The 19,078-nt window shown below is 46.6% G+C and overlaps 1 protein-coding gene across 4 annotated transcripts in view; it reads right to left on the bottom strand.

Moving 5' to 3' along the window:
- Positions 1–19,078, bottom strand: part of IFT56 (intraflagellar transport 56) — a 357,694-nt gene that overhangs the window by 281,948 nt on the left and 56,668 nt on the right. For all 4 annotated transcript variants that reach the window (XR_013594114.1, XM_078640297.1, XM_078640309.1 and 1 more), the window contains exon 3: positions 8,030–8,122. Coding sequence is in view for 3 of the 4 variants with exons in the window: in XM_078640297.1 (XP_078496423.1) it covers positions 8,030–8,122 (93 nt within the window). In the remaining variant the exon portion in view is untranslated. The remainder of the gene's footprint in view (positions 1–8,029; positions 8,123–19,078) is intronic.

The raw sequence follows: 19,078 nt of genomic DNA, 5'->3' as shown, positions 1-19,078 counted from the left end.
ATGTGTCAATATGTAGGAAGCGGTCTCTTTATATGTATACCGAAAAGAGGTACACCGTGCAAAGAGACCAGATATCCCCTCACTAGCCGACAGGGGCTTGCTCTATCAATCCCAAAGTGCTCTTTAAGGGGGTAGTGTGGTCGAGCAGTCTTAGGCTTATCAGAGAGGAGTTTTAGACATATGTAATGTAATGTAAGTTTGTTTTTATACCGCGCGACTATCACTCCAAGGAGCATCTTGGCGCCGACACAGACCAGAACTGATGTAGAGACTGGTCCGGCTGCTTTCAGTAGTATGGCCGGGGTACTCATATTAGGGCTCTAGCGCACATGTCAGGGAGTCTAAAAATCCAGGTCTTGGGGGAGTTTATTCCATGCTCTGGATCCTAGGACTGGCAGGGATTTGCCTCCCCTTGAGATGAGTCTGAAAGTCGGGATAGCCAACAAATTGGCATTGGAGGATCTAAGGGTACGTGATGGATGGTATCGAGAAAACCACTTTTGTATGTACTTTGGTCCTCTTGAATGAAAGGCCCTAAAAGTGATTACCAGGACTTTAAATAACACCCGTTTGACAATTGGTAGCCAATGGAGAGTGTTCAATGCGGTAGTCGCTGAGGATTTCTTTGGCCACTTCAGAACCAGCCTTGCGGCTGCATGCTGCACCATTTGCAGCTTGTGTATAACAGCCTTGTTGGTTCCCGCATATAGACTATTACAATAGTCGAGTCTCGATGTTCCGAGGGCGACCACTACCATTTTCCTGGCTGATAGTGGGAGTAGATCAAAAAATTTTCTTAAGCTTTTGATGACACTAAAACATATACCTGCTACTGACAGCGCCTGTTGTTTAAACGACAGAGAGGCATCAAACTTGATGCCTAAGTTACGAGCCGCATTAGTCGTGTTTGGCGGTACCTCTGCATCTTCAGGCCACCACTGTTTATGGATAAAGTCATTTTGTGGGCCCAGCGGCAGAATTTCCGTGTTTCCCCTATTGCACTTCAAATGGTTCCTACCCATCCATTCAAAGGTGGCTGTCAGGCAGCATTTAAGATTTTTTTCCCCAGTCCTTAGTGTCTTTATCAAGGACTAGGATAAGCAGCGTATCGTCCGCATTTGTAATAACATCCATCCTAAAAGACGATATCAGCCTGATTAGAGGGGTAGTGTAAACATTAAAGAGCTTCGGGCTCAAGCTAGATCCCTGAGGAACTCCTGACATGAGTGTTTTTTCCTCTGAACAGAAGTCACCAAGGGTAACCACTTGCCGCCGTGCACTCAGAAAGTTCTTAATCCATATGGTGCACACACAGCCAAAATATTATACACATGACTCATTAAGGAGATTCACACCAATTTATAAAAATAACAATTACCTTTAGATAACTTTAGGAACCAAGATCATCATAATCAGGTAAGCACTTTTTAAAATAGCAGGCCTGAAGAAAACAAGTTTTTGATACTTTTATCTGTAATTGAAGCACTTTGCGGCATTTTTCTTCCTGGGTTAACATCTGCTGCATACTTGCAACTTAACAACGACTTACGGAGGAGGAGCCAAGACGGCGGCCTAAATGGCCGCATAGACGCCCGGCTCTGCCGCTCGCCCTCGCCTTCCGCCCCATCCTGGCACCGATCCTGCATCCCGATTGCGGCCGAATGCGGCTGAACATCTGTGGAGTACGGCGATATCACTCCGGCACGAAACCTATTCCTGACGGCCGAGATCCATCGCCCCAAACTTTCCGGCCCTGGCAATGACTGGGCCGGGACCTTGCGTGACGCTGCAGCCGGTGCGCGGCTGAACAACATCGGCCCCGAGAGACCATCTTCGCCCGGTGAACCGGACCGGGACTTTCGATTGGAGCGGCCTGAGACGGCTGATCGGGGATTGGCGCTGGCACCCCAGAGCAGCCCAACAACGAATTGCGCCGTCGCCTGCCATTAATCGCACACTCGGCTGCACCTACCGACATACGAACCGGCTTCGCCCCACCCCATGGACTGCCGGCGACCGATGGATCTCCCTACAGTGTTGCTCTGAGTGCGCACTCGGTTATGCCCGGCGAGTGCTTTGCAACGCGGTGGGTGTTTTCTGTTCCCGTATGTGCCTGTTGAGATCTGCTGGTGCGTAGTGGACGGCGATTGATTTCCTGGCTGCCGGTGGGGCTTGCTTCTTTTCCTGCTCTGGGGTCCCTTGCATGAGCGGCGCACCACACTGATCGGTGCGGGGGCGATGGAACCCACAACGCGAGATGTCCTACTGGCCCTCACAGATTTGCACTCCGAATTGAGGAGTCGCTTGCTGCTCGGTGATGACTTACAGATGGCGGCGATGTGTCCAATGGCGGACGGCCAAACTGCTGATCCGGAGCCCGACATCTCCTGGTTTGCTGGCACAGAGGACCCCCTGAACTGGGTGCAGTTAGATTGTGGATTTGGTGGGTCCTGCAGCCGAGCTTCTGTGTTTGCGGATGTTCTCACCCTCCAATCGGCTGTTATTGCTCCTGACCGTCATTACTTCGTTTTTGCGACGGCTAGTGTGTTATGGAGTTGCGCAATCACATTGACTTTTTTCCGTCTCCTTGCTGCTACAGTGGTTCCAAAAGTGACTGTGGACTCATCGCACCTGCCTCCCTACAACGTGCGGCGCCTTACTACCTCGACCCGGACCGGACAAGGCTGAACCTGGACTTTTTACACACTTACTGGATGCTCTGGATGCCGGATTGTGACATAGCTTGTGGGTGCGACTTGTAGTGACCGGGATGATTCTACATTGTTGTTTGCCCTCCGTTATGGTGGGCTCTTTGTTCGTCAGGATGGGTGGGGGCGTATCTGGGGCCAGAGCTAGGGCCCTCCTCCTGTGTTCCCTTTTTCGGGTTCTTTGGGGCGACAGGCATGCCTATGGGGGGGGGGCCGTGGCCTTCCGCTGCATGCAGGGTGGGGGGTGGGGGTGGGGTGTGTTTTTTTTGTTTCTCTTTGTCTCTATGGCCCGCTTCTTCTTTCTTCTTCTTTCCTTCTTCTTTCTTGATAATTCTTTTCTCTATCTCTCTTATAGTTGGAGTCGGGGGTTTAGGTTCCTCGAGTGGATTATTATTTGTGTCCTTTTCTGTTGCAAGATCCTGTTTATAGTGATCGCTTAGTGGGTGGGTTGCTGTGCCTCGATGGACTGCTCTCGGACTTATATCCTCTTGTTGTGTTCCCATTGATGCGCTTAATTGAAGGCTGTTGTCCTTACATGTGCATAGCATAGTGAATGATGTCGTAATGTTGCATTAGTCTGATCCTTCAACTTTATTTGAACTGGACTCCTCCCACATCCTGTACCACTGCTGACAATTCTGATCGTCTAACCTGATTTATTGTTGTCGACATCGCTGGGGTTTACAGTGTCACTATCCTGTGTTGCACGATAATTTGGCCTCTGGATGTTATTACATGGCCTTCTGACCTCTATTTGATACGCATGTGTTTTTATCCTGATAAGCGTATTTTTCAGCTGATCCTCCGATTGTGACTCTTGGCATTGTTGATAATCTGTTGGGTTCATTGCCCCCTCTTTGCTTGCTGCGGATTGCATGGCGACTGATCCTTTTCACTTATAAACTTTAAAATTAACCTGATTTCTCCTGTGCTCGACGGTCACCTTTTCATATGTGTCATTTTGACCACTGGCTGGTTTTTCTCTAGAGACTGCTGAGCCGTTCTATTGTTACATTTGTGCTACAAATTGATTTTGAGGCCGGCCAGGAAGGTTGTAGGCCCGTGTCTGTCTGCTTTTGTTATTCAATAAAGGTTTAAAAAAAATAAAACAACGACTTACGGGTCCCTTACCCAGGACTTAAAATGAGTAGGGTGCAAAGTCCAAGGCAGCACCAACAGGTCACCTCGGGAGGCACAGGAGCGTACGGGTGAAGGGGTGCTGTTTTTCAGCATCGAGTGACTTTGATACTTTAAATCGTAATTGAAGCTCTTCGTGGTAATGTTAACCTATGGAGGAAAAACATGTATTGCATATGGGCACTCAAACACAAGTTACGGGACGAATCTTCTGGACTTAAAGTGAGTATGGGGCAAGGTCCAAGGCAGCACCAACAGTCCACTTCGGGCAGCACTGTGGTGCAAAGGTGCCTTACAATGCTGGCTGTCCCATTCAAGTCTATGGAGATCGGTCTGTCAGCTAAGAGGTTGCATGCGCGGACAGGGGGACCAGTAAATACCTGAATGGGGGAGCCCTATTACTCCAAAAGCATCTGGGCACTGGGGGACCAGTCGGGCTGAACCAACAGGGACAGGCTCAACTCTTGCGAGGCTCGGGCGGGGGTGGGGGTGGGACGACACCTTTAGCCCTGTTCTTCAGTTGTGACAGGTGGAGAGGTGTCTTTAGAAGTTGGATTTTCATCACCAGGAGCACTTATGGTAGAGGGGGCGAGCAAACAAAGGCAGCAGGCTGTGTTGGGAAGTATACAGTGGGCATGTCCAAGGTGAGCTTTGTCTCTAGAGGGCCGGGGGACCATGCTGGCACCACTGGCCCACTTCAGCAGGGGCCAGGAAGAGTGGGTGCAGTGGTGCTTTGAGGCGTCTGCTTTTTGCGGTTCCGGAGTCTCACAGTCTTCTTTGGCGTGCCTGCAGGATGCAGGGAAGGATCTATGCTGCTCCACAGGAGCCCCTGGTGCTTTGTTGAAGACAGGCAGGTCTCCCATGCTTTGGAGGCACAGCACAGCAGCTTCAGGATGAGATGATTTTTGGCACACTCGGTCGGGAACAGCAGACAGGCTGGCAGGTCTGGCGCTTGGTCAGTTGCTTCTTCCACAGTCTGTGCTTCTGCGGCTCTTCAGTGTTCTGTAGGTTGGCAGGAATGTGCTTTCCTGGTGCCAGGGTTCTCCTAAATACTGAATTTAGGGGCGTTGGGGGAGTATAGTGTAGTAGCCAATGGGCAACTTACCGCTGGGGTCACAGTGGCCCATATATGACCACTTCCTGGGTGAAGTGGGCATAACCCTGTCCCAGAGACCCTAACTTTGCTACCACCGAGATGGTCACTTCTGAAAAGTTGCTTCCACTTCAGGTAGCCAGTTAAGGGGTGGTGCTCGCCTGAGGGTGGACCTGCATGACTTGCCTGGCTAGTTTCCCTGCCTGTCCAGGTGCGAAAGGGCTCTGAACAAAGGGAGTCTGCTTCCTCTCCTGTGCGAGAAGCCAGATTTGCAGACCAAAGGCAGTGGGCCTCTTTCAAGCTCCCCTTGGAATGATAATCCGCAGGCCATCCTGTAGGCGGGGGTTCACAGCCCAAGCAGGCTTGGTTTATGGCCCACTGAGAGCACAGGCCTTCACCCTTGTGGATCACAAACCCGTCCCTGGTGGCAGGCTGGCGAAAACCATTCAGTCAGCACAGCAGTAACTACCAGGTTTTCAGGGGACATCTCTAAGAGGCCCTCGGTGTGGATGTATCACTAAATCCAATACTGGCATCAGTGTGGGTTTATTAATACCAGATGTTTGATACCAAACATCCCTGTAGTCAGTGAAGCCATCATGTAGCTGGGGAACTCGTTTTCACCAGGGTCCAGCACATGCTTTAAAATGGCTTCCCCAGACACTTGTACTGGCAGTAATGGAACTGACTAGCACAGGGGCATATATGCTCCTGCAGTTATGCCCTCACATGTAGTATAGTGCGCCCTGCCTTAGGATGGTAAGGCCTGCTGTAGGCGTGATTTACCTATACCGCATGCAATGTCTGCAGGCATGGCACACAAGCTGTGTGTCAAGGCGTATTTTCACGTTTGTCTGCACCAAGGCATGCAGCCTGCAATGGCAGGTTGCATGAGCTTGGTGAGGGGTCCCACTAGGGTGGCACAATTCTAGTACCTCAGGCCCTAGGTACTAGGGGTACCATTTACTAGGGACTTACGGAGGATACTAAAGATATTGTTAATTGGGTAAACAATTGCACATTTTTGGGAAAGAGATCTGGCACTGGGGGCTTGGTTAGCAGGAACCCAGTGCACTTCCAGTTTTAATCACATCATACACCAGGCAAAAAGTGGGGATGACCATGTCAAAAAGGGGCACTTTCCTACACAGTACGATAATCAATTGTACTCGGAGGCTTATGGGCACCTTGCCCTGGGTTGTCTGCAGAGTTGGGATATAAATTCTACATGTGGCAGGGAACACTACAACTTGGCAATGGGGCGTAGCCGTTTCAGCATCAGTAATCCTCCGTCGGCATGTAGCTCTTCAAAAGGTTTTTATAGATTTCACCCACCCAGCCAATTAGCGATCCACTTTGTCTGAGCCACCACATAGTACATCTCAAAGTCTGGAATTCCCATGCCCACGTGACCAACCTGACATTTAATCGTTCCTAGTACAACTCTGTGTCTCTCTGGGTTTCATATTAAGGCTACTAACAGGCTGCTGATGTCTTTCTAGCTGTAGATTGGCAAAATAATACAAGGAGCAGGAGTAGGGTCACCATTTTGATTAAGACTATGCTTTCCACAAATATGAGTGGCAGTGTCTTCCAAGAGGCTACTTGCAACCATAAGACCATATGAGGCCCAAGGTTAATGTGCCTGCCAGATCTTAAATGGTTTATAGTTTTTATACTATCATTTTACACAGTCTTAAGCAAAGTAACTTACTGTAAGCCATCTGTGCTAGCCGATACCACTGCTTTCTGCCTTCCGGCAAAAAAGCTACAGTAATATGGGCTTCTAATGTTAGGTATTGTCACCTAGAGCCTTCAACTATACACATCAGCAGTATGTAACTCATTCACTTTGCCTAAAAATAATTGTACACGTGGTTTATGTGTAGAAGGAGTACCCTAAAATTCAATTGTAGACAGAAAGATGGCAACATGTTGTTTTAATGTAGCAGGTGTAGAAAAAATGTTTCCATGTAACCGAATTCATTAGATTAGTTATCCTAACAATGCCTCCTGTATAGAACACATTTTGCACCATATTTATTTTAACTATACGTGCTCAGTGAAATGTAAACAACATTTTTCAAAGTGAGATTGGTGCAGACGTACAGTCCCGACCCTCTCCTTCCTTACCCACAACCCACAATGTCTTTATGACTGTTGCTGGTAATTTGTTGTAAACTATTTGAAACTCCTTAGCGGCTGGGCCAACTCCTCCTCATGGGTAAACTGGTACTATGTTGAGTGTGCTGTATTTTTTTGGTTGTATTTTTGATCTCAAGGTGATAGTTTTGAGCATCCAAGTAGAAAGAAAACCACTTCTGCACAGTTTCTTGTATTCTTATTTTTTTTATTTTACTATGCGCATAGTTTTGCAGATTACCCTGCATTTGTTTCATACTAAGTTTGTTGCATACAATTCTGTTATGCAGCCACCAAGTGTTTCAACCCTTACAGTGCCTGTATTGTGGAGACTTACTCAAGGCTTTTGGTTCTGAAAGCCTCCTGGTTTAGGTCAGGTCTATATCCTGGTTAATTCCTGGTTGGATTATTCGATCTTTTTTCCTGGACCGGCATCAGGGAATCAGTCTCTGCGGTCCCGCAAGGATAACACGTGTGTCCAACCAGGAATTACTCAGGATATAGACCTGACCTAAACCAGGAGACTTTTCAGAACCATGATGTATGATCTTTTTTCAAAAAGCCTTGTGAAAGCTCCCGCCATACAGGCACTGTAAGGGGTGAAACACATGTTGGCTGCAAAATAGAATTGTATGCAACAAACTTAGTTAGAAAAAAAATGCAGGACAATGTTACTTGGATCCTCAAAATGCTCACCTTGAGATCAAAAATACAACCAAGGAAAACATTTCACTCAATATAGTAACATTTTTCAAAGTGTCTTACAATGTTTTACCCTGAAGTAATACAATATCTGCAAAAAATATATTTTGCTGTAAAGAAAATACTGTGTGAAAGACAGATGTCCCAAAATCTCCTTTCCTTGAACGTGTAGGGACGGGGGAGGTGGGGCATATTATGCACAACCCTATCCAAAATAATGACCCCCCTGTAAAAAAAACGGACTCACCTCAAGTGCCCGTTTGTAGTCTCCCAGATGGAAAGCGCAGTAGCCAATCCACAAATCGGAATCCTCATCCCCTTCTCCTGCCTGGCGCTGGAACTAGAAAACAAGAGAAATGACGGTGTGAGAGAGAGAGTGAATGTAAAACACACATTCAACATCTGAAAAGGGGTGTGTCTGCGACAGAGAAAGGAGGAGAGTGAGAGAGAATGAGAAAGAACTGAGCCAGGAGGGAGTGAGAGAGAAGTGTGTGTTTGAGGGTGGCAGAGGGTACAGCACAAACAGTAGGAATTAGAGGTGTCAATAATGGGAGAAAAGCATGTACTCACTCACCTGTATTATATCAAGCGATACTGCCTACAAACTAACACTAATTTAGTTATTTGTGGTGAATGAAGTTAAAGTTACTCACCATACCTCCTTTATTCTTGCTGATTCTGTCCCTTTAGTCCTCAGAATCAGAAATATTCACATGGGCACCTGAAGGACTTAGAACCATTAACAGTGGCACCTTAAGAATGACTGCACCCCCTCACAGGCTTCACACCTATCATCACCCCTCCCATCCAGCCAGCACCTCAAATCTCTTCTCTGCCTAGATTGGTATTATTTTATGGTCTAGATGTAGTTGAGGAAAAGGAGTGTTAAATGTGCCTAAAGGCGGAGGGAGACCCCAAGGGATCGTACAAGAACCACTTTGCTGATTATCTATGTGTAACCATAACATCAACAGTGAATGTCCATGGGGTTCATTTCCACATTTATCCAATATCCAGAAGTTCTGATCCCCAAATGAAAACATGCGTCATACGCTGTCTTTATTGAGGGCAAAGTCTTCAACAATCTCAATTAGATTACCTCAATAAAACAGAGTAAGATCAGGCCTGTCAATCAAATTATACCAGAAAGCAGGTCTAGAAAAAAGCTGTCAGATAAGGTTAAAAAGCTTGCAGCGGGGCATCCTTTATGTCTGAATCACCAGGACGTCATAGTTAGGGACACCGCCGGCTCAGACATTGATTATTCTAATGCTTTTCTGTTAGCACAAAAAACATTATAAAGCATCAAACGCTTCAAAATTCGCCAGCAAGAGCAGCAACCTCCGTCATAATAGACTCATGTCACGCCATCTTCTCACACGCTTCACTTGCTGCCAGTTTGGGTGGGAACTGAATTGCATTTATTTCATTATTTATGCACTTTATTCATGTACAGTACTCGACAGACTAGCAAACGAAGTAAGGAGAGAATGGAACATCATGCCTCAATTAATTAATAAAATAGGAGTATTTTAAACGTTCCATGGATGTCAACAAGGAGTGATCCGACCTAACTGTGACTGACAGATGGGTTCACAGTCTACAGCCAAAAACTGGCTTACAGTTTGATCAATATACAGTTTGTGAGAAATTATTGGAGGCACAGATTGTTGAGGTAGTGTGGTACCAGTTATGCTTAGTTAGCACTATAAACTGGTCCCAACACCATGTAAACAACACGACACTCACCTTTTCACGCACTGCTTTTCAGCTATCAGTACACGCTAATTTTTTCTATATACTCACAACACACTGGGGCATCCACTTTTAAAAACAACAAGTGGCTGCAAGATATACTCTTCTCTGTGTGAGGAGTCCCAGATGATGACAAGGGCGGTACCGGACGATAACTGATGGGTATTTTCACATTTTGAAAGTATCTTGTTGTGCTTGGATCACACCCTATTACACATAGCTATAAGTTGTTAGGAGGTTTTTGTCAGACACAGAATAGCTAGCAGATTGTATAGACCCACAGTTACTCTTTGTTTGTCTACATTGTTATCTCAGGGGGCTGTATCTGTGCCAGGTCTCTAAATATTACCTTGGACCCTCTCTTCACTGTTTTGTTCATATTCACAGTCTACAGCCAAAAACTGGCTTACAGTTTGATCAATGTACAGCTTGTGAGAAATTATTGGAGGCACAGGTTGTTTAGGTAGTGTGGTACCAGTTATGCTTACTAGCACTATAAACTGGTCCCAACACCATGTAAACAACACGACAATGTGAGGACTTTAACCCCCTAAATGGGGGCAACGGAACGTTCATGTCTTTCACACTACCTCTCTAGTGCAGCGACCATGAATGTAACGTCCCCACACTATGGGTAGGGGATCCCTCTGGTGCTTGAATGCAAGGGATTCCATTTTAAAGTCCCCACCTCGGCCTGCTGAGGAAGAACTTTCCCTGCAGGCTGAGGCCTTTTTGGTGAATGACAATCAACGCATATGGCACACTAACATCATCACTATAGAAAGTGAAAGTAAAAGGAGCATCGCTCAACCCTCTGAGCACCTATCACAACAGGAGAGGTACCACTGGAAAGGGGAGAGACTGCTTTTTCTATTTATACCTCTCCCCAGTGGATCCCTGCTTGATGATCCACCTACTAGATCAACTGGTAGTTTGAAAGGTGGGGGAGCAGCCCCTAGACATGGGCAATTGATTGGGTATTGTATCCTCAATCTGCCCTGCAGACAGAAAGCACACTAGACAGCAGGGGTCATATTACAGAAAGCGTGCCAGGTTGCACCAGGCCTTTGCACCTGCTCCAACTCCACCCCTACCCCTACCCCAGCAAGCCCTCCCACCCCAGGCCCTCGGTAATGTAGAAGGGGCTTCAGCGCCTTCTAAATTATGGATGATGCCAGAACCCATCTTGCTGTGGAGCGATCACAAGGGGATGTTCTCTTTTGCATGGGGGGTGTTAGCTCCATGCATTTGAGGAAACATTTTGCCTTTGCACTTGTACCCTAATACAGGCCTGGGTATAGGCAAAAAAAAAATAACTGCGGGAGGCACGCTGACTGTGCTCAACATAGATGTGGTGCACAGTCAGTGTGGCCCTCAGGATGCCCCTTAGAAGAGGGTCCCAGAAGTCCTACAGACCCACAGGCATCATCTTCACAGATTGGGCAGACTGTCTCCAGTGAAAGATGGAGTCATCGTTTCAGTCCACGGCCATGTGCTTCCCTATTGCCCACTCTTCAGCGCTGTTGTCAACTTTCAGAGTTCGGGTGTTCGAGGATGACACAATTTTGCTTTTTCAATTAGACGCACTGCTCCGGTCTATGATGGGAGCACCTAATTAAGGGTGCACTACAGCGCAAACAGGTGCAATGGATCTGATGTGTAATTCAGGACGAATATTTTTTTTTAATAGGTTGGAGGATAGTCTGTTCTAGAAGCAGGCAACACCCTTTCCTCCTAAGCCCAATCAGTCTTTCTGGCCGAATAATGCAGCCATCTCCAAAGGAAACAAGAGAAACTCTTCCCTTTATAGTCATATACAGTGTTATAAGTTGTCCAAGAACCTGTAATAAGCAACCAACAAACTAGCCACAGGCTATGATGATTTTTCACCTGATAACAAAAAAATCTAATGAATAGAAAAATTGGGTATAAATAAGTTATATATTTTTTTTTAATGTTTCCAAGAAACCAAGTTTAGTAATGAGGTATTTGAATCTCTCTTTAGTTTGCAGTAAATATAACGTCAGGTGATTCTAATGGCATTTTATCAAAATGTGTTTTTGGGGGTGTTAGACCCGTCAGCTTTTTGGATGGTCTCCCCAAATTTTTGTCCTTTTCTGCCTCCCATTATTTTTTTCCACCAACCCTTTTTGTGTGGCTTTAGGTCTCCGGGTGCCCCACCACTGCTAACCAGTGCTGAGGTAAAGGTGCGCCTTCCTAAAATGGTGGATGGGTTCCTAAGATGGATGCCTGCTAGAGTTACCTCAGAGCTCTGGCCCATAGGATAACATTAGGGGGTTCCAGAACCTTCCAGTCCACTCTAGTGACCTGGGCCTAGGCTATATAAGGGAGGACACTGGGCGGCCATTTTGTTCATGTCTGGGCTGGCTGGAGTGTAGACTACAGAGTAGGGGGATTGTGACCAAGGCTGACTTGATTGCTCTTAGGGGCTGCTAGTTAGTAGTGGGGGATGCCCTCCTTCCTGCTGATCTGACCCTGCTGGAGGAGAAGGAGAGAGTACCATTCCTGGATGTCCACCAGATAAAAAGGACTAAACTACATAACTAACCAGTGAGAGTGATCTGGCTCTACCTTAGGGACCTTTGAGGGTGGTGCTGCTGGATAATTTGACAAGCGGAAGCAGGAACCTTGATTAATCCCCCTGGAATAGCCTGGAGTCATAAAACTTGCTCTGTCTGGCCGTTTTGCCTTATTGGTGTGGTGTGGTGTTGAACTGCCTGAGGTTACAGATCGCTAGCTCTGACCCCAGTGTCTTTGATAGAGCTCTTGATTTTGCCCCTCCCTTCATGCCCTTCCTGAGCTTTTGTGTCGCCGAGATAGCGTGATTGAGCGATTCCCGCTCAAGGCGTGAGGTGAGGTGGAGCAGCGGGGTCGCTTAGCAACCGGACTCTCGCCCAGCGCATTGCCTCTTCTTGTCAAGACGGAGCTCTTCTGAGGCGGAAGTAGGGCGGTTTGTCAGCGGTGCCAGGTTGTCCCGCGGCTGACTCCCCGGCGGATCGGGGGAGTGCGCGGGGTGTGGCCTGACAGCTGCGAGGCCCAAGAAGAGTTACAACGCGGTCCAGTCACAGTCCCTGCTCCGCTTCAGGTAGAGTGTTAAGACCCGAGCGGGGAAGTAGGAGGAAGACCGGATCGCCGACTCGATCCCCGGTAAACTGAAGAAGGCGCCGGTCGGTCGCAGAGGTAAATCGGGAACCCCACAGCGAAGGGTGGAGAAGGAAAAAGGTGAAACTGTGCAGGGAGAGGGGGTCTGCCAAGGAGTGGGGAATGTGACAGAAACCAGGACCAGAGGAATTCACTTGATGAACTTAAAGTGACTAACTAGATTTGTGGGAGTGGATAATAAACTTCAGACTCCCCCGGAGTTAGATCCAGCTTAAGCATATTTCTTGCCCAGGGGTAAAGAGACAGTGCACTCTAACTCAACCTATTGGTGACTCTAGAATAAATGTCTTCTCCAGATTAATTCAGAATGAGAAGAAAGGAACACCCTGCTGACATGGAATGTCATTAATCTTTTATGCTTAACAGTTGCACATATTTGTTATGCTATTAGTCACTGTACCTTCTTGATCAGAAAAATAATACCCAGTTACAGTTAAACCATTCAGAGAATATTGTCTACTGTAGCTCAAGCTGAAAGTATTTAAGATTTGGGCGTTTGGTCTGCCATAAGTGATATGATGTACTGACCAGATACTGTATTTAACTTTTGAAAGGAATGACCAAGAACAATTTGCTGAATATTGAAATCCTCATTCGTCCTTCACAATATAAAGAGATAAAGCTTCAATATTTTTACTAAACAACTCAGATGGTGTGGTGTCATTTTTGGTGGGTTTGCACTTAGGTGTTGTAAGGAGTGATACACAAGCACGACAGTTGCCTTTTGGATTGAATGTCTTCGCTCTGTGCCGTGCTACCCTAGATGGGCCGGTAGCCCTGGTTCCAACAGGAGATACAGACTTACAATAGGAAGGAAAAAATATAGAGAAATGGAGAAATGAAACATGTAACATTAAATGCCCTACCATACTCCATTCCAATACTTTTACTGATGAAAAGGGTAGGTGGTCTTATTGAACAGGAAAGGTCCAAAAACACAGACATGTGAAGTGAGGAAATATTGTCTAAAAAAAGATGAACATTTGTGGTGGTGGTTGACTGCCATATGTGAGATCGGGTCAACCGACGTATGTGTGAAAGCCTCTGCTGGGAAACTCCAGCCACAGATCCAATGGGGAGACAAAGTTTTACCACTGCTTCCTTAGGACGGCCGAGTCCTTCTCAGGGACACGTTTACGTAGTGCCATAGTCGAGAGTCCAGTTCCACTGGATTTGTGAGTCTTTTTTTCCAAAGGTGCCATGTCTCTTCCGTTATGACCACAGGATGACAGCAGGTCAGCTGGTCTCACGCTTGAGAAGCGCTCCAAGAACAATTGCCAGGCCCCAGTCCTTTTCATCCAGCTGTTTTCAGACTGCTTTGAGCCCCATTGTTTGATGGTGAGCCTATGAACATCTATGCCCCCTCTCAACTTTAGGTAAAAACAATCCCAAGAGGCACCATTTGAGGGCTTTTCCAAGATGGCAAAATGCTACTTTCAATGTAGGTGCTCCACCAATCTGTCCACATGCGAGTCTGTTAAAAGGATGTGCCTCTACCTCTGTATATGCGTTTTCAACCCTATCTAAATTGAGCATGTACTCATCTGACACACTACCTCGAGTATTAGAAGCCAACTTGGTGGAGGCCAAGTCCACATCAAAGACATGTAAACTTTATACATCTGTTTTAGTATAAACCATCCAAGGTTCCTTCTGGTACCATTTAACTTCCATGGTTTTTCTACTTATCCTCAGAGCTGAAAAGAAAAAGCCTGCTTGCAGTCTCTGCAGGAGAGGTGCAGCTGGGTAGGATCAATTCATGAAGCTGTCATGGCTCCAGCAGAAACAAAAACATTTGATAAAGTCTCATATGGAGTGGAATTACCCAAAAATATATTCACAGCAGAACTAGATTTTTGTGAAATACTCCAACAGTGTGCCTGATGGTCTCTGTAGAGTTTCCCTAAACTGTCCTAAAACAAAAGCAGACTTATTCAGATGTAGGCTTTTACAAAAAGTGAAACTCTGCTCCAGCTACACAGCAGAGTAGCACTTTTAATCTTGTCACTACAGAGGCATGTCACTTTTAATATTTAGCCTGTCTCACTTTCACACATTAAGCACTTTGACCTTAGGCCTAAAAGAGGCTACTTAGGCGTGCCTTAGCTAAGCACTGCTTGGTGAATCACCTTTCCCAGTACCATGCATCTCAAGCCAGAGTCAGGCACAGGGCTTCAATTGCCTAAATGGCTAATTTTTTGGCTCACCACCTCGAGCCCATACAGGGATCTTGTATATTAGTTTCCCAGGAAAACCTTGCACTTAATTAAGTGGTTCTCTCAACCTTCCTTTGGATATCACTGTATGCCAAGGACATACCCTAAGACCCTTGACTAAGCCCAGATGTAGTCTCCACAACCTTCAGGGTACGTTCAGACACTGCAGCTGCAGTGGCCTGAGGAATGACAGTTCATATCAGCACCATCCTCTAGCTGTCACTCCCTAATTTGTCCACCCATTGTACTCCATCCTGTCTCTCCTCTGAGATTTCAGGATCTGGCACAGCTGTCCATGGTCTAGATAGTTCACAGAAATCTCTGAAATGTTCTCTGAGGAAAAAGCACGCCACTCTCTTGTCCTTACTCCACTTCCTAAGGGACTTTTCTGAGGCTTCTCAAGAACCTGAATGCTCTCAGAGAGGGGGTAGCAACCTCAAGTGACAGACAGCCTACTTTCAGCTGCATCTCTGACTTTGTACAACTAGTATTTCAGCTCCAGGTTTGTAACCTGAAATTAAGCACCTGTTGCCAGGCAATCCAAAACTTCCAGCCTGGACACACAGTCCCTATGAAGGATGGCACACACTGTGCTTTGCAAGGGTCTGCCTGATTCAGGTTTCCTATCAACAGTCTCTCTAAGAGCACATCAGCACCCGCAGGCAGATGTGGCCTCCCTGAGCCAGTCTTGTTGCTTTGCTCTGTTGAAGCCCTAGCCTACTGGTTTTTAGTAGGGCAGGCTACACCTGCCTCCTACCCCTTCCTCTTCTCTGGGTCACATGAACACTATCCTCAGAGTCAATACCCTGATAGACCTCCAGTGGATCAAGTTGGTGCTCACACTGGCAGGGTCACTCCCTGGCTGTTCCCACACAGTGCCCTGAATGCAGTCTATAAGTAAGCGTGGACACACAGCTACCCTCCTCTGGGAAACAACCCCTGTAGTCTAAATTGACATGGGCCACAAGACAGTTATTCACTTCCACAGTCTAGCTCACACAGGTATCCCAGAGTTCAGATACAGGGACCATGTTCACTGAAGCCTCCTCAAAGGACTGTCCAGCATCCACAAGACCCACCCCTTACCGCTAGAGTCCACCTTCCAAGTAAGGGACACTAGCGTGTACTCTGCTTTTCTCTGCTGAAACAGACCTCCCCGGCTCCACGCTTAAAATCTCTGCAGGCTGCCTTTTAATTGGCCTTCTTGGGTTCCTGAAGTCTCCTCTTTTAGTCCTGGCTGGTGGCAGTCAAAGCACAAGCTCTTCTCACCATTGCACACACCTCGGTGCGCTCTCTCCATTCTCTGTGAAGTGGTGTAGGACCTCATACCTTCTTTGTACTTAGGGGTCCTTTGGTGGTGGGGGGCTAATTTTTATTTTCAGCTATTGGCCTGTGTCCACCCTACTTGTGTTCTTCCCCCTGTGTCTTCCTAGACAAGTGGCCTCCCATCCATACTCTTAGAGGTCAATTATCTTGGTATTTACTAGCTACTGGTGCAACTCGGTAAAACATTATTTAGTATGTGCTCCTTTAAAATCAGATCATAAGTCTATTACATGTTGATACTTTGCTGCCCTTGACCTTGCCTCCTGTGACTGATGAGGCATACACATAATCCTCCCATGACTACTGAGACTCTTTGGCTGTGCTCCTGAATTGCCTAGAATACTTCTCATGGATCAGCCCAAACCCCTCTTCAGAGTTCCTTTCATATGAGTGCATTGCTATGATCTTTCAAATCTAGGGAAATAACTGTGCCCATCCCCCGTGTATATATCATCCCTAGATGTATTGTTTCTCAGTGTTCTGCCTCATGCACTACCAATGCCAATTCAAAAGAAAGAATCACATCCCTAAACATCTCCTGGCACATGGCCAGGCACAACTTCCTCTGGTACGTGAGTCTTTGACTTGCCCGACCCTGGTACTTCACAGACTATTGCTGCCACCATAAATGCTGGTGTCTGAGGACCACATTGCCTTCTGGTCTTTTCTTCTCTTGTTCTCCTCATAAGCCAGCATGCCCACTTTATTCTACTCCAAGGGTGCCTTTCTCTCTTCCAAAGCAGGAGCAAAGGCAGGCTAATGTTGAAAGAATGTCAGAACGGTTTACTTTGACTTGTAATGCTCACACTTTCTGAGGAATAGAAAAAAGTGATACATTGAATGCTTTAACTAATCTCAGCCGAATATGCCTCTTCTCTCCGCATGTCATTATTCTGCATGCTGTCACAACATAGTCGTAACAACGTCCGCGTTGTGACAATGCATACCATTACTCCGCAAGTCGTTACAACGACTTGCGGAGGGGGGGCGCTGGATGTTGGAATAGTTAAATTAATTATTCCAACTCCAGTCTGTGCGGACACTAGGGAAGATGTTGGATTTTAAATCCAACACCTTCTCCCCCCTCCGCAAGTCGTTGTAACGACTTGCGGAGTAATGGTATGCGTTGTCACAACGCGGTCGTTGTAACAACCGCGTAGTCACAGTATGCGGGGTCACGGATGCAGGGTGAAGGTGCTCTACCATCTCAGCCACCTGTAACTACTTAGGTAGCAATCCCAATCAATCGTTTTTTGCCCACTGTGCCACCTCACAATAGACCCAGCCATATGCAAGTCGCCTTGGTCTTGCTCTAACAGGAACAGTCCAGCCCATATTGCCATACCAAGTCCTCTCTGTACTAGAACCCAAGCACCCCAAGACCGGGTTTGGTCTGGTTGGGAATCCTTAGTTGGGTGTAGCTTGGTTACAGTGGCGCAGTGAACACAGGACCCAGGCATATCCGTTGCACTTAGGGTGTCGCAATGAGTAATACAAAAAAGTAATGAATGGAATGAATGCCTGAACTAATCTCAGCCACTAGTAATTACTTAGGCCACATCCCAATCCATCATTTTTTGTCCAGTGTGCCACTTCTGATTAGACATGGGTATAAGTAAATGGGCAAAACCCTCTGTAGTTGCCTACGGTATGAAGGGGGCCACACATCGCAGTTGGGATGGACTGCTCGAATGAGGAGCAGAGTCAGCACGGATTTGCAGAAGGCAGGCCTTTGTCTACTGTGAATGGTGGGCAAAAAAACGATGGACTGAAAAGGGGTCCTCAGTGATTTCCAGCGGCTGAAATTAATTTGACCAGCCCAACAATCATCTTGTTGTTTATTGCTTGCAGTTTCTGGGCACAGCAATTCTGGGCTGCAATGGTAGTCCAGGAACCTTGTTTTTAACTTCACTCATATGGACAGTGGAAAGTCACACTTCAGCCTACTTGGGATATCTGGCCTTTATCCAACTAAAGCATTTTCCTGCACCATATTACTGTGGCCTTATTGAACAATCAATCATGCCATTAGAATTAAACCAGTGTTACCATTTTTAAGGGATCAGAGCACCTGCACTGTGAGCTATTCAGCAGTTACCCAGGGACACTATGGAAAAATAACAGCAAATCCAGTTGAAGACAACAAGGTGTCCATGAGAAAAAACTGCAGATTTCTGTGAGTACCTTGTGTGGTAGAGTGTTTCATATTAGTATGTCACCAATGCCATCATTTAAAGCATCAGAAAATTGGGGCAAGGAGGGAGAAACTATCAGCTACCTGTGGGGAAGAAAAGAAAAAGCTTGCTGAAAAAAACAAATCTGCATATGAGACTGGCATCTATGGTTTCGAGGCGACAGGGGGAGCAGAGCCTGGAAGTAGGGTGAGACAGTCACGCTCAGGCTTTACAGATTTGTTTTCTAAGCCCTTAATGTGCTCGGTGCCTGCTCTCCAATAACGTCCTGAGAAAGGACTACCTGTTTATAAGACTGATGGGACTGAGAGGGCAGATGCTTTGGCTGCTCCAACTTCATTATTTAACTGACTTATGTGAACAGATTGCCAGGTGGGGCAGCTGGGAACGCCTCATAGGAGAAGCTGTGTCTCAAACAATCAGTTTATAAAGGTGGACTTAAAATATTGGGCATCTGTCCTAGAGCAAGTAATGCGAAAAGCACACATACATATTGCTCAGCGCTATTTTTAGGTAGTGCTCAAGTAAATGTACAATGTATACTGTCCCCATCCACCCTCTTTCAATCTTCCTGCTTTTGTCCAACACTTGGACCCCCCAAGTTCTGAATGTTGTGTGAAAATC

This window comes from Lissotriton helveticus, chromosome 1_1 (genome assembly GCF_964261635.1).
Source record: "Lissotriton helveticus chromosome 1_1, aLisHel1.1, whole genome shotgun sequence".
NCBI lineage: Eukaryota > Metazoa > Chordata > Amphibia > Caudata > Salamandridae > Lissotriton > Lissotriton helveticus.
This window is presented reverse-complemented; position numbering and strand designations above follow the sequence as displayed.